The sequence below is a fragment of the Bos mutus genome, chromosome 8 (assembly GCF_027580195.1).
Source record: "Bos mutus isolate GX-2022 chromosome 8, NWIPB_WYAK_1.1, whole genome shotgun sequence".
NCBI lineage: Eukaryota > Metazoa > Chordata > Mammalia > Artiodactyla > Bovidae > Bos > Bos mutus.
The window spans coordinates 73,781,536-73,794,557 of NC_091624.1; the positions used below are offsets into that span (position 1 = coordinate 73,781,536).

Consider the following 13,022-nt stretch of genomic DNA (forward strand, 5'->3'; position numbering starts at 1 on the left):
TTGTTTTAAATTATATCACACACATGTGAATAAATTCAATATTTAAAGTTCTTAATGTTTTATATATTATTTTCTTTAGCATAATTTTACACTATAAATAAAATATAATTTTTTTTCCTCTAGGGCCTATATATGTAGTCTCTAAATCTGACCCAGTTTACCCCAGCATGCTGCAGAAATATCATTTTTTGCATGTGCTGATATATTTAAAAAATTGAGAGTACTGATTTAAGTGTTGCAGTTTTTTTAGCCAGAAGACAAAATGAGGCTCACACTTGCATCCTCCAGGATTGTTGAAAGTCTCCAAGTAACTCCATCTTTATAGATGGGTATTCACTTATCCATGTCTATCAAAATACAGTCCCCTGTTGTCCACAGTTCCCTAGATCATATAAATTAAGAAGCAGAGTTTTCTTCAGGCAACGTCTATCACTTTTCCGGTTTCTTTCTCCCCATCAAACCCTCCCCTTAAGCACACTAATATGGCCTCCCACGGCCTTCACACAGGAGGCTAGCATCTTTGATCTCCTTCATGCAGATGGTTAGCATCTTATGATCCCATAACGTAGCTCAACCTTTGAGCTATGTTAAGTTTGTGCCTGAGACTTTCATCTATTCAACGGTGATAGACAAAGTACAACTCAAATTGCAAAGACAAACAAACAAACAAAAAAAAATCACAACACATTTAGAAGGTTTCTTAATTTCCAAAAGATTTTTCATGGAAACAAATTTTTAAATTCTTAATGACAAGATTTTTACTTGTTACAGAACATTCTGCTTCCCTGAGTACATACAACGATCAGTTCATTACTTTTGTTTTGGAGGATGGAAGCTATGAGATCTATGTGGAGGACTTGATAGACAACCAAGAGAAAGGTAGACTATTTCCTTTTGTCTATAATAATATAATGATGACTAGTAAAGTAAAAATTAATAAACTTAGCAAACTGTAAACAATAGATTAACTCAGATATGGCTAATAGATTTCATGCTATGTGCTTACTCCAATGCACTGGCAATAGATGCTTGAATATCACTGTATTGGGGAGGATTCAGAAGCTTATTCAGGGTTCATCAAGGAAGAATGATGATCTTGAGAAGTCGCATCTGTTGTGAAATATGGAAGGAAGTACCACACATATTTACTGTCATTAAATTATTAATATCTACTAGGTCTTTCCAGTTTTATCAATACCACTAGAGTGTAATTCCAGAGAAGGCAATGGCACCCCATTCCAGTACTCTTGCCAGGAAAATCCCATGGAAGGAGGAGCCTGGTGGGCTGCAGTCCATGGGGTCGCGAAGAGTCGGACACGACTGAGCGACTTCACTTTCACTTTTCACTTTCATGCACTGAAGAAGGAAATGTCAACCCACTCCAGTATTCTTGCCTGGAGAATCCCAGGGATGGGGGAGCCTGGTGGGCTGCCGTCTATGGGGTCACACAGAGTCGGACACGACTGAAGTGACTTAGCATAGCATAGCATAGAATAGAGTGTAATTTTAGCAAAAGAGTATACCAATGCTATGAACAACATTTTAAATATTTTAATACCAACATTGTTGGAGAAATCCTCAGAGCATATTTATACATTTTTAAGACCTTTCTCAAAGCCACAAAAGTTTTGCTTTTATTGACACATAATAAGAGGATGTTTTCTGATGTTATATATGTTGAAACCGAAATCATTTGATAAAATTATATCTCACTAAAGGGATTTTATGCATTCTCTTTCAGACAAGGTGTTACTCCGTTACTATGATTCCCAATTCCCCTCAAGTGAAACAGGTAATTTGGGAAGCTGGGTAGCTCTGGGGCTAGAATTCTTAAATTTGGTAAAGACAAATCCAAACATGTTCCATGGGAAAGGAAGGTGTCTCAGAAGGTTCTCTCCTACCCAGTTCATGGTAAAAAATATTGGATTTTAGATTTTAAAAGGACTTATTCCATCTCATCCATTTTGCAGTTTAATAATTAGGACAAACTGGCTGCATTTAACAGAGATTCAGAATAACAGTGTCTTAAGTTACACAAATTTTATTTCTGTTTTAGCTAGGGCATAATGGCAGTTCAACATGTTGCCCAGGGACCAAGCTCCTTTCATCTTTGTGGCTCTGTAGCATCTATATGATTCAAGATTCCTTGCCACCATGAAATATCTTATCAGAAGGACAGAGGAAGACAAACTATGAGTTTTATTTCCTTTAAGAACACAACCTGGAAGTTGTACCATTCACCTCATGTTGGTCAGAACTAAGACATATTGCTACATAAGGCAGGCTTGGAAATATTCTAGAGGAGTTAGATATTGGGAGACAACTATCAGTGGCTTTCTATGCAGACACGGAAGCTGACACTGAGAGCAATACCCATTAGAGTCTCAATTCTACTATTAGAAAGCATATAAGAAAACTAACTTCTCTCCTAAAGGGCCTTAGAATTACACCTTACTGTCCAATGACTCTTTAGTTTTATCTGGGTACAAATATTTCTAATAGATGTGTTGGTGAAAGAAATAGTCATTTTACATCTTGGTCTCTTTTCCTGGGTGTTAAATTCATTTAAATTAAAATGAGTTACAATTCTTAACTTTATAATTTGTGTGTTTTAATTGCAAGATGGTGGTGGCAGTCATCGGAAGTTAATGGTAAACCTGAGCCCCACAAAAGACAAAGACTTCTTGCTGCATGCCAACAGTAAGGAGCACTCTGTGGAGGTAACAGAAACATGCACCTAATTGTCATGATTGACTCTACTCATCTGTGCAGATTTGGGGGTTGGCGGTACTTCGAAGAAGTTTTGTTTGTAATATTGTAAATAAAACAAAATCAGTTACAATTAATACCTTGCTTCTGAAATAGGGAAGGGAGTAAAATTGGCATGTGTAGCCTTCCTACTGAAAGTCTGGTCTCTGCCAGCAGTGCAGCATTACCTGGGAGCTTGTTAGAAATGTAGACTTTCAGACTCCCTCACAACTGAATCAAAATAAGCATTTTAACAAATCTCCAGGAGACTCATAGGTACTCCTGGGTACATAGGTACTCATAGGTACATAGATTCATTAAAGTTTGAGAAGCACTGCTGAATAGAATGATATAAAATCCTTTCTATTTGGCTGTAGGAACTGCTGTTTTCTTCCAGGCAGTATTTCCTTGTAAAATATCATTATCTTGGGCAACTGAAAAGTCATTTTATAGTCTGAAACTGCTAAAGGGGTGGGTTCATAAACATTTCCATATGCCAAGATATAGAGATAGCATAACAACCTACATTCTAATCACAGGATTCACTTCCCTGTCTTCCTCAGTTAGTAAATAGAACTGTTATGTTGGTCATGATAAGTGAACAATGAAAAGAAATAGAGGAAAACAATAGAATGGAAAAGACTAGAGATCTCTTCAAGAAAATTAGAGATACCAAGGGAACATTTCATGCAAAGATGGACACAATAAAAGACAGAAAAGGTATGGGCCTAACAGAAGCAGAAGATACTAAGAAGAGGCAGCAAGAATACATAGAAGAATTGTACAAAAAAAAGATCTTAACGACCCAGATAACCACAATGGCGTGATTACTCACCTACAGCCAGACATCCTGGAGTATGAAGTCAAGCAGGCCTTAGGAAGCATCACTACAAACAAAGCCAGTGGAGGTGATAGGATTCCAGCAGAGCTATTTAAAATCCTAAAAGATGATGCTGTGAAAGTGCTGCACTCAATATGCCAGCAAATTTGGAAAACTCAAAAAGTGGCCATAGGACTGGAAAAGGTCAGTTTTCATTCCAATCCCAAAGAAGGGCCCTGCCAAAGAATGTTCAAACTATTGCACAATTGTGCTTGTTTCACATGCCAGCAAGGTAATGCTCAACAATATGTGAACTGAGAACTTGAAGATGTACAAGCTGGATTTAGAAAAGGCAGAGGAACCAGAGATCAAATTGCCAACATCTGTTGGATCATATAAAAAGCAAGGGGATGCCAGGAAAACATCATCTTTTGCCCTCATTGACTAGGCTAAAGCCTTTGACTCTGTGGATCATAACAAACTGTGGAGTATTCTTAAAGAGATGGGAATACCAGACCACCTGACCTGCCTCCTGAGAAACCTGTATGCAGGTCAAGAAGCAACAGTTAGAACCAGCCATGGAACAATGGACTGGTTCAAACTAAGGAAAGAAGTACATCAAGGCTCTATATTGTCACCCTGCTTATTTAACTTATATGCAGAGTACATCATGTGAAATGCTGGGCTGAATGAAGCACAGGATGGAATCAAGATTGCCAGGAGAAATATCAATAACCTCAGACATGCAGATGACAACCACCCTAATGGCAGAAAGCAAAGAGGAACTAAACAGCCTCTTGAGGAAGGTTAAAGAGAAGAGTGAAAAAGCTGGCTTAAAACTCAACATTCAAAAAACTAAGATCATGGTATTGGTCCCATGACTTCATGGCAAATTGATGGGAATAAAATGAAAACAGTGACAGACTTATCTTCTTGGGCTCCAAAATCACTGTAGATGGTGATTGCAGCTATGAAATTAAATGACACTTGTACCTTGGAAGAAAAGCTATGACAAACCCAGACAGTCTGTTAAAAAAAAGAAACATCACTTTGCCTACAAAGGTCCATATAGCCAAAGCTAAGGCCTTTCCATTAGTCATGTACAGATGGGAGAGTTGGACCATAAAGAAGGCTGAACACAAAAGAATTGATGCTTTCGAACTGTGGTGCTGGAGAAGACTCTTGAGAGTTCCTTGGACAACAAGGTGATCAAATCAGTCAATCCTAAAGGATATCAACTCTGAATATTCATTAGAAGAATTGATGCTGAAGCTGAAGCTCTAATACTTTGGTCATCTGATTTGAAGAGCCGATACCCTGGGAAAGACCTTGATGCCAGAAAAGATAGAGGGCAGGAGAAGAAGGGGACAACAGAGGGTAAAATGGATGGCATCACTGACTCAATGGACATGAGTCTGAGCAAACTCAGGGAGATAGTGAAGGACAGGGAAGCCTGGCGTGCTGCAGTTCATTAAATCACAGAGTTGGACACGACTTGGTGACTGAACAACAACAGCAGTATAGCCATGCAAGGTACTAATGTAAACTCTGGATGCATCTCCCTTAACAAAACATTTCTAAGTTTATATAACAGTGTTTGGCATATATAATTACTCAACAATACAAGCTGACTCCTAATGAGCTTTATTATATATACCAAGTTGTGTGCTAAAGGTTAAGTACTGTCTTATTTAATTCTCACAGTAATTCTCTCTTACGAAGTCATTGTATTGGTCAGATACACTGTGTAACGAACCACTTGATAACTTAAAATAATACTCATTTATATCACTCACATATCTATGGGTAAGTTAGGGGTTGAACTAGAAAACTGGCTGCAATAAAAACTTGAGACTTGAAACATAAAGCAAAGTGTCTAGTTCTCAGAGATACCACATAGCAAAAAGAGAAGTATGAATCCAGAACTACTGCATGAAGATCCACTTATTCTAAGCCATTATGTCTCTCAAAATATACTATCAGTGAATCAAATCAAATTCCCCTACTTGGGCCCTCTGCTCACTTCCTCCCCACTTCCTATCCCCTATCCAGTAAGCAGGCTTGCTAGAAATATCAAGTTATGAATAATTATTCTGTTTTAGTTTTCAACACAGGGATGTAAAGTTGACTCTGAACTTCCCACTCACATATTGGTTACTTTCTCTCTTGTTTTCCTCAGCTACAAAAATGTGAAAACCAGTTGCCAGAACAAACCTTCTTTGTCCTTCATGAGATGTCCTCCCAGTGTGTTTCATTTGAATGTAAGAGCAGTCCTGGAGTGTTTCTAGGAGTAAAGGATAACCAACTAGCTCTAATTAAAAGAGGGGAACACCCTGAGGATTCAAATTCACAGAATATCACGTTTAAGCTCTCAAACTTAATGTGATGGAAAGCTGCAGATCTTGGGTTGAGTAGCCCAAATAGCTACCACTGCAAAAAAGATGAGATATAAAGAGACAGAGGCACTAATAAAAAGACAACTCGAAGCTATACAGATTGACCATTTCACAACCAGAGTAAAACATCAAGATTGTTTATAAATACTCAAAATTTCAGATGCCTAAATGGCTAAGCAGGTAATATGAATATGTGAAAAGGCAAGAATAATTTTAAAATTAAGAAAATTAAATCTAGTATTTAAAAGTGAATAATTTCATCTCTCATTTTTAAAATTCCAATTTTTATAGATTGCATTAACTTTAAGTAAGGCATTCTTACATTAGAAAGTAAAATAAATTTTATTTCAGACATAAAACTGAAATTATTAGGAATATCTAACAAACTAGAATTTTTTTTTGAAGCATTGAGCCACAACATATGTTCAGGCATCCAAGTACCATGGACTGCAAGTGCTATGGAAGGGCCAGGAGTCCTCAGCCTACTAGAGCTTACATGGGACACAGGATTAATATTACAATTTCAATAACTGGCTATCCCTCATATGTCCTTCTGACCCTGACTTTCAGGAACCCATGACTTTTGATATATTCATCACCTTAAACAAAATTTTTTCTAATCCTTTCTTCTCACATGCACAATTCCTTTTATTGTCTGATTTTCCAATGACCCTGCTTACTATGGAATGTGTGACTTGTTCCTTCCTCTTTTCTTTTGACCAACTGTGTCCTTTTGTACTCCCTGACCTCACTTCTACATCACCTGATCTCTCATGCCAATATGTTTACTCTGCTTTTTCTACCTGATGCTGTAGAATTTTACATAAACCTATTGGTGGCAATATTTTTCATTAAACATCTTTGTGTTTTATTGTTACTAAGGTACTAAAGTTTATAGTCAATCATATAATAACATTTCTCAACTACTAGTTTTTGCTTATTTTAAAACCTTTGCAATTTCTACTGTAATTTTTCATAGGTGTAATACTGACAATAAATGATAAACATAATGACAAAATACTTACAAAATAAGACTTTTTCTGAAAGTGTAGGCTTTTTAAGTTGTTGAGATATATTGACTATAACTGCTGGTGCAACATAAAAGAGGCTGTGAATTACTATATGAGGGCAAAAACTTATAGAACAATATATCTTTGTTTCATTACTTTGTCAATAATTTAACTATAAAAACAACAATAAAAACAGAATCTATATCATTCCCTCTGAAAAACACTAAATGTTGATGATGTGTATCTGTATAATATACTTAAAATGATTACTATTAAGTAACCAAATATATCCATTACATTGTTCATATTCTTAAATAAACTGTGTTTTTCAAAAGCATATGAGACCAGAGTGATTTTGTCATAAAATGACTCAATATTGTGAAATTCTTAAGTGAAAGTACACATACCCTAATCCATCAATGCTAGTAAGTGGAGGAAGTTATTTCTCTAATATTTTTGGTGATTCAAAAGTAAGTAAAATTTTCCAGAGAAGAGATTGTGTCTTTTTCATTTTTGCACTCCCAGTGCCCATCATGGTGGCCAGCACAAAGTAGGTATTCAGTGGCTTAAACCCAAGATCAAACAGCCAACACATACTTGCATTATAATTTTAACCTAAGACTTCCAACCTGGTTTTCTTATTTTACATGATTAATTTTCCTTTAAAAAACACTTTCTGTCATCGCTATAGTCAGTGTTATTTGATTAAAATATTCAAATGTATGGTGGTTTTTGTCACTTAGATGCCTGTGTTTTGATGGTGGATAAAAGCAATGCCAAAGAATGCTCAAACTACCGCACAATTGCACTCATCTCACATGCTAGCAAAGTAATGCTCAAAATTCTCCAAGCCAGGCTTCAACAGTACGTGAACTGTGAACTTTCAGATGTTCAAGCTGGTTTTAGAAAAGGCAGACATCAATTGCCAACATCTGCTGGATCATGGAAAAAGCATGAGAGCTCCAGAAAAACATCTATTTCTGCTTTATTGACTATGCCAAAGCCTTTGACTGTGTGGATCACAAAAAACTGGAAAATTCTGAAAGAGATGGGAATACCAGACCACCTAACCTGCCTCTTGAGAAACTTGTATGCAGGTCAGGAAGCAACAGTTAGAACTGGACATGGAACAACAGACTGGTTCCAAATAGGAAAAGGAGTACGTCAAAGCTGTATATTGTCACCCTGCTTATTTAACTTCTATGCAGAATACATCATGAGAAACGCTGGGCTGGATGAAACACAAGCTGGAATCATGATTGCCAGGAGAACTATCAATAATCTCAGATATGCAGATGACACCACCCTTATGGCAGAAAGTGAAGAAGAACTAATGAACCTCTTGATAAAAGTGAAAGAGGAGAGTGGAAAAAGTTGGCTTAAAACTCAACATTCAAAAAACTAAGATCATGGAATCTGGTCCCATCACTTCATGGCAAATAGATGGGGAAACAGTGACAGAATTTATTTTCTTGGGCTCCAAAATTACTGCAGATGCAGCCATGAAATTAAAGATGCTTGTTCCTTGAAAGAAAAGCCATGATCAACCTAGACAGCATGTTAAAAAGCACAGACATTACTTTATCAACAAAGGTCCGTCTAGTCAAAGCTTTGGTTTTTCCAGTAGTCTTGTATGGATGTGAGAGTTAGACTATAAAGAAAGCTGAGTGCTGAAGAACTGATGCTTTTGAACTGTGATATTGGAGAAGACTCTTGAGAGTTCCTTGGACTGCAAGGACATCCAACCAGTCCATCCTAAAGAAAATCAGTCCTGGGTGTTCATTGGAAGGACTGATGCTGAAGCTGAAACTCCAATACTTTGGCCACTTGATGTGAAGAACTGACTCATTTGAAAAGACCCTGATGCTAGGAAAGATTGAAGGCAGGAGGAGAAGGGGATGACAGAGGATGAGATGGTTGGATGGCATCACTGACTCAATGGACATGAGTTTGAGTAGATTCCAGGAGTTGGTGACGGACAGGGATGCCTGGTGTGCTGTAGTCCATGGGGTCGCAAAGAGTTGGACATGACTGAGCAACTAAACTGTACTGAACTGAAGAAGGCAAAAGAACTGTACTCCAAAAACTGTAAGATGCTGATGAAATAAATCAAAGAAGACACAAACAGATGGAAAGATATACCAATTTCTTGGAATGGAAGAATATTTTATAATTATATATTTGTTACATTTTACAATATAAACAAATATCAAATCATTATAAAGCACACTTAGAACTAATATAATGTTATGTCAATTATATCTCATTTTAAAAAGATTCCAGTAGATTAAACTCTTTGCAACAGTAACCATCTGTCATATAAGTGCCTTTGTTCCTAGAAAGAATTAAGTTACATGATATTGATGATTTAACACAACTCCATCACCAGTTCAGAACCACTCGACTGATGCTCAGCAATTTATCTTTTCAGATTAAAGTTTGGAACTCATACACATTTAACATTTAGCATTAGTCACCTTTGTTTTTTCATATTAAACTTTAACAGGTGTTGGCTCACTTTGGCCAAACCTGCTAGTCTTCTAAGGATGCCTCTCTCCTGCAGACTCCTTATTGCTCCTCTACCTGAAACATTCATTCCTACCAGTCTATTTTTTCACATCTGATATATCTTCTTGATTCTTTTCTATCAATGTCTTTCCCATGCTTCCTTCAAAATCCAGTTGTCTCCATCATCTTATTATCTTTTCAAGATTTATGGATGACTCTGACTGTAGTGACAAAGTTGACTGTATTCTGCCTAGCAATGTATGTATGCATAATTTATCTTCCATAAAGGGGTGTAATACCATGAGGACATGTTCTTTTTTCTTTTAATCTTCCTTCTAGGACACACAGTGATCTATAACTAGGACAAGTTAATTTTATTCTGTTCTTATTTGTATCTTCATTTCAGGATTATAGCAAACTTTTGTCAGAACACATCTTTCAGAGAATATGCCAAACTTCTTTGTCCTATGTCATTCTCTTCTCAAACATCTGTTAATCACTTTGCCAACAAAGATCCATATAGTCAAACCTATTGTTTTTCCAGTAGTCATGTATGGAAGTGAGAGTTGGACCATGAAGAAGGCTGAGTGCCAAAGAATTGATGCTTTCTAACTGTGGTGCTGGAGAAGACTCTTGAGAGTCCCTTGGACTGCAAGGAGATCAAACCAGTCAATCCTAAAGGAAATCAACCCCGAGTAATCATTGGAAGGACTGATGCTGAAGCTGAAGCTCCAATACTTTGGCCACCTGACTTGAAGAGCCAACTCAGTGGAAAAGACCGTGATGCTAGGAAAGATTGAGGGCAAAAAGAGAAGTGGGTGACAGAGGATGAGATGGTTGGATGGCATCATCAACTCAATGGATATGAGTCTGATCTAACTGCAGGAGATAGTGAAGGACAGGGAAGCCTGGTGTGCTATAGTCCATGGGGTCACAAAGAGTTGGACAGGACTGCATGATGGAACAACAAATTAATTCTTTAGATCTTGGTAAAGTCTTCTCAAGTGTACCATATTACTGATGCAAAATACTCACACTGGGAAAACAGTTCCCACATTAACGGGGTAAGGGAGTGAATATTGATGGATAAAGCTAAAATGTTAGGCATGGAACATATCATTCAGGGTTTTATAAGTCATGTTAAAAATTTGGTTTTTACTCTATGTGCAAAGGGAATCCATCAAACTTTCGAGCAAGATGACGAGATTCAGTGGATTGGAAGGAAGGAAGGAAGAAAAGAAGTGGAGAGATTATTTGGAGAGCTATTACAATAATCCAAGTTTTTAAAATGATGTTTGGTTTAAGGTGATGGCAGTAGACAATGGCAGAGAAGGCAATGGCACCCCACTCCAGTACTCTTGCCTGGAAAATCCCATGGATGGAGGAGCCTGGTAGGCTGCAGTCCGTGGGGTCGCTAAGAGTCGGACACGACTGAGCGACTTCACTTTCACTTTTCACTTTCATGCATTGGAGAAGGCAATGGCAACCCACTCCAGTATTCTTGCCTGGAGAATCCCAGGGACGGCGGAGCCTGGTGGGCTGCCGTCTATGGGGTGGCACAAAGTCAAACACGACTGAAGCGACTTAGCAGCAGCAGCAGTAGACAATGGAATGAGTGCACAGATTGAAGATACATTTGAAAGATTTTAAACAGCACTTGGAGATGAACTGGATTGAGAACTGAAGGATGAAGTGATTTGGAAATGATTCAGTTTTCTGACTTGAGCAGAGACGCACAAAGGCACTGAGATGGCAAAACCTGAAGAGAAACAGATTCACAGATGAATGAACAAGTGCTTCATTTTGAATAGTTTGAGATGGTTGATGTACCCACATGTAGATACCAAAACAAGTTTCAATTCTGCAGCTCAGAGACACTATTCACAGAGATAATCTGCATCATAGTTGTTTTCAGTCAGTTCAGTTCAGTTCATTCCAGTTGCTCAGTTGTGTCCTACTCTTTGCGACCCCATGAATCGCAGCACGCCAGGCCTCCCTGTCCATCACCAACTCCCGGAGTTCACTCAAACTCATGTCCATCGAGTCAGTGATGCCATCCAGCCATCTCATCCTCTCTCGTCCCCTTCTCCTCCTGCCCCCAATCCCTCCCAGATCAGGGTCTTTTCCAATGAGTCAACTCTTTGCATGAGGTGGCCAAAGTATTGGAGTTTCAGCTTTAGCATCATTCCTTCCAAAGAACACCCAGGGCTGGTCTCCTTCAAAATGGACTGGTTGGATCTCCTTGCAGTCCAAGGGACTCTCAACAGTCTTCTCCAACACCACAGTTCAAAACCATCAATTCTTCGGCACTCAGCTTTCTTCACAGTCCAACTCTCACATCCATACATGACCACTGGAAAAACCATAGCCTTGACTAGACAGACCTTTGTTGGCAAAGTAATATCTCTGCTTTTCAATATGCTATCTAGGTTGGTCATAACTTTCCTTCCAAGGAGTAAGCGTCTTTTAATTTAATGGCTGCAGTCACCATCTGCAGTGATTTTGGAGCCTAGAAAAATAAAGTCAGCCACTGTTTCCACTGTTTCCCATCTATTTGCCATGAAGTGATGGGACCAGATGCCATCATCTTTGTTTTCTGAATGTTGAGCTTTAAGCCAACATTTTTACTCTCCTCTTTCACTTTCATCAAGAGGCTTTTTAGTTCCTCTTCACTTTCTGCCATAAGGGTGGTGTCATCTGCATATCTGAGGATTTTGATATTTCTCCTGGCAATCTTGATTCCAGCTTGTGTTTCTTCCAGCCCAGCGTTTCTCATGATGTACTCTGCATAGAAGTTAAATAAGCAGGGTGACAATATACAGCCTTGACATACTCCTTTTCCTATTTGGAACCAGTCTGTTGTTCCAAGTTCAGCTCTAACTGTTGCTTCCTGACCTGCATACAGGTTTCTCAAGAGGCAGGTCAGGTGGTCTGGTATTCCCGTCTCTTTCAGAATTTTTCACAGTTTATTGTGATCCACACCGTGAAAGGCTTTGGCATAGTCAATAAAGAAGAAATAGATGTTTTTCTGGAACTCTCTTGCTTTTTCCATGATCCAGCGGATGTTGGCAATTTGATCTCTGGTTCCTCTGCCTTTTCTAAAACCAGCTTGAACATCTGGAAGTTCACGTTTCACAAATTGCTGAAGCCTGGCTTGGAGAATTTTGAGCATTACTTTACTAGCGTGTGAGATGAGTGCAATTGTGTGGTAGTTTGAGCATTCTTTGGCATTGACTTTCTTTGGGATTGGAATGAAAACTGACCTCTGCCAGTCCTGTGGCCACTGCTGAGTTTTCCAAATTTGCTGGCATATTGAGTGCAGCACTTTCACAGCATCATCTTTCAGGATTTGAAATAGCTCAACTGGGATTCCATCACCTCCACTAGCTTTGTTCGTAGTGATGCTTTCTAAGGCCCACTTGACTTCACATTCCAGGATGTCTGGCTCTAGGTGAGTAATCACACCATCGTGATTATCTTGGTCGTGAAGCTCTTTTTGTACAGTTCTTCTGTGTATTCTTGCCACCTCTTCTTAATATC

The 13,022-nt window shown here is 38.4% G+C and overlaps 1 protein-coding gene across 2 annotated transcripts in view; it reads left to right on the top strand.

Moving 5' to 3' along the window:
- The window catches only part of IL33 (interleukin 33), a 79,690-nt gene extending 72,379 nt beyond the window's left edge, over positions 1–7,311 (top strand). For both annotated transcript variants that reach the window (XM_070375863.1, XM_070375862.1), the window contains 4 exons: positions 772–879; positions 1,742–1,792; positions 2,623–2,720; positions 5,748–7,311. In XM_070375863.1, coding sequence (XP_070231964.1) covers positions 772–879; positions 1,742–1,792; positions 2,623–2,720; positions 5,748–5,954 — 464 coding nt within the window. In that variant the 3' untranslated portion in view covers positions 5,955–7,311. The remainder of the gene's footprint in view (positions 1–771; positions 880–1,741; positions 1,793–2,622; positions 2,721–5,747) is intronic.
- The last annotated feature ends 5,711 nt before the right edge of the window (positions 7,312–13,022 follow it).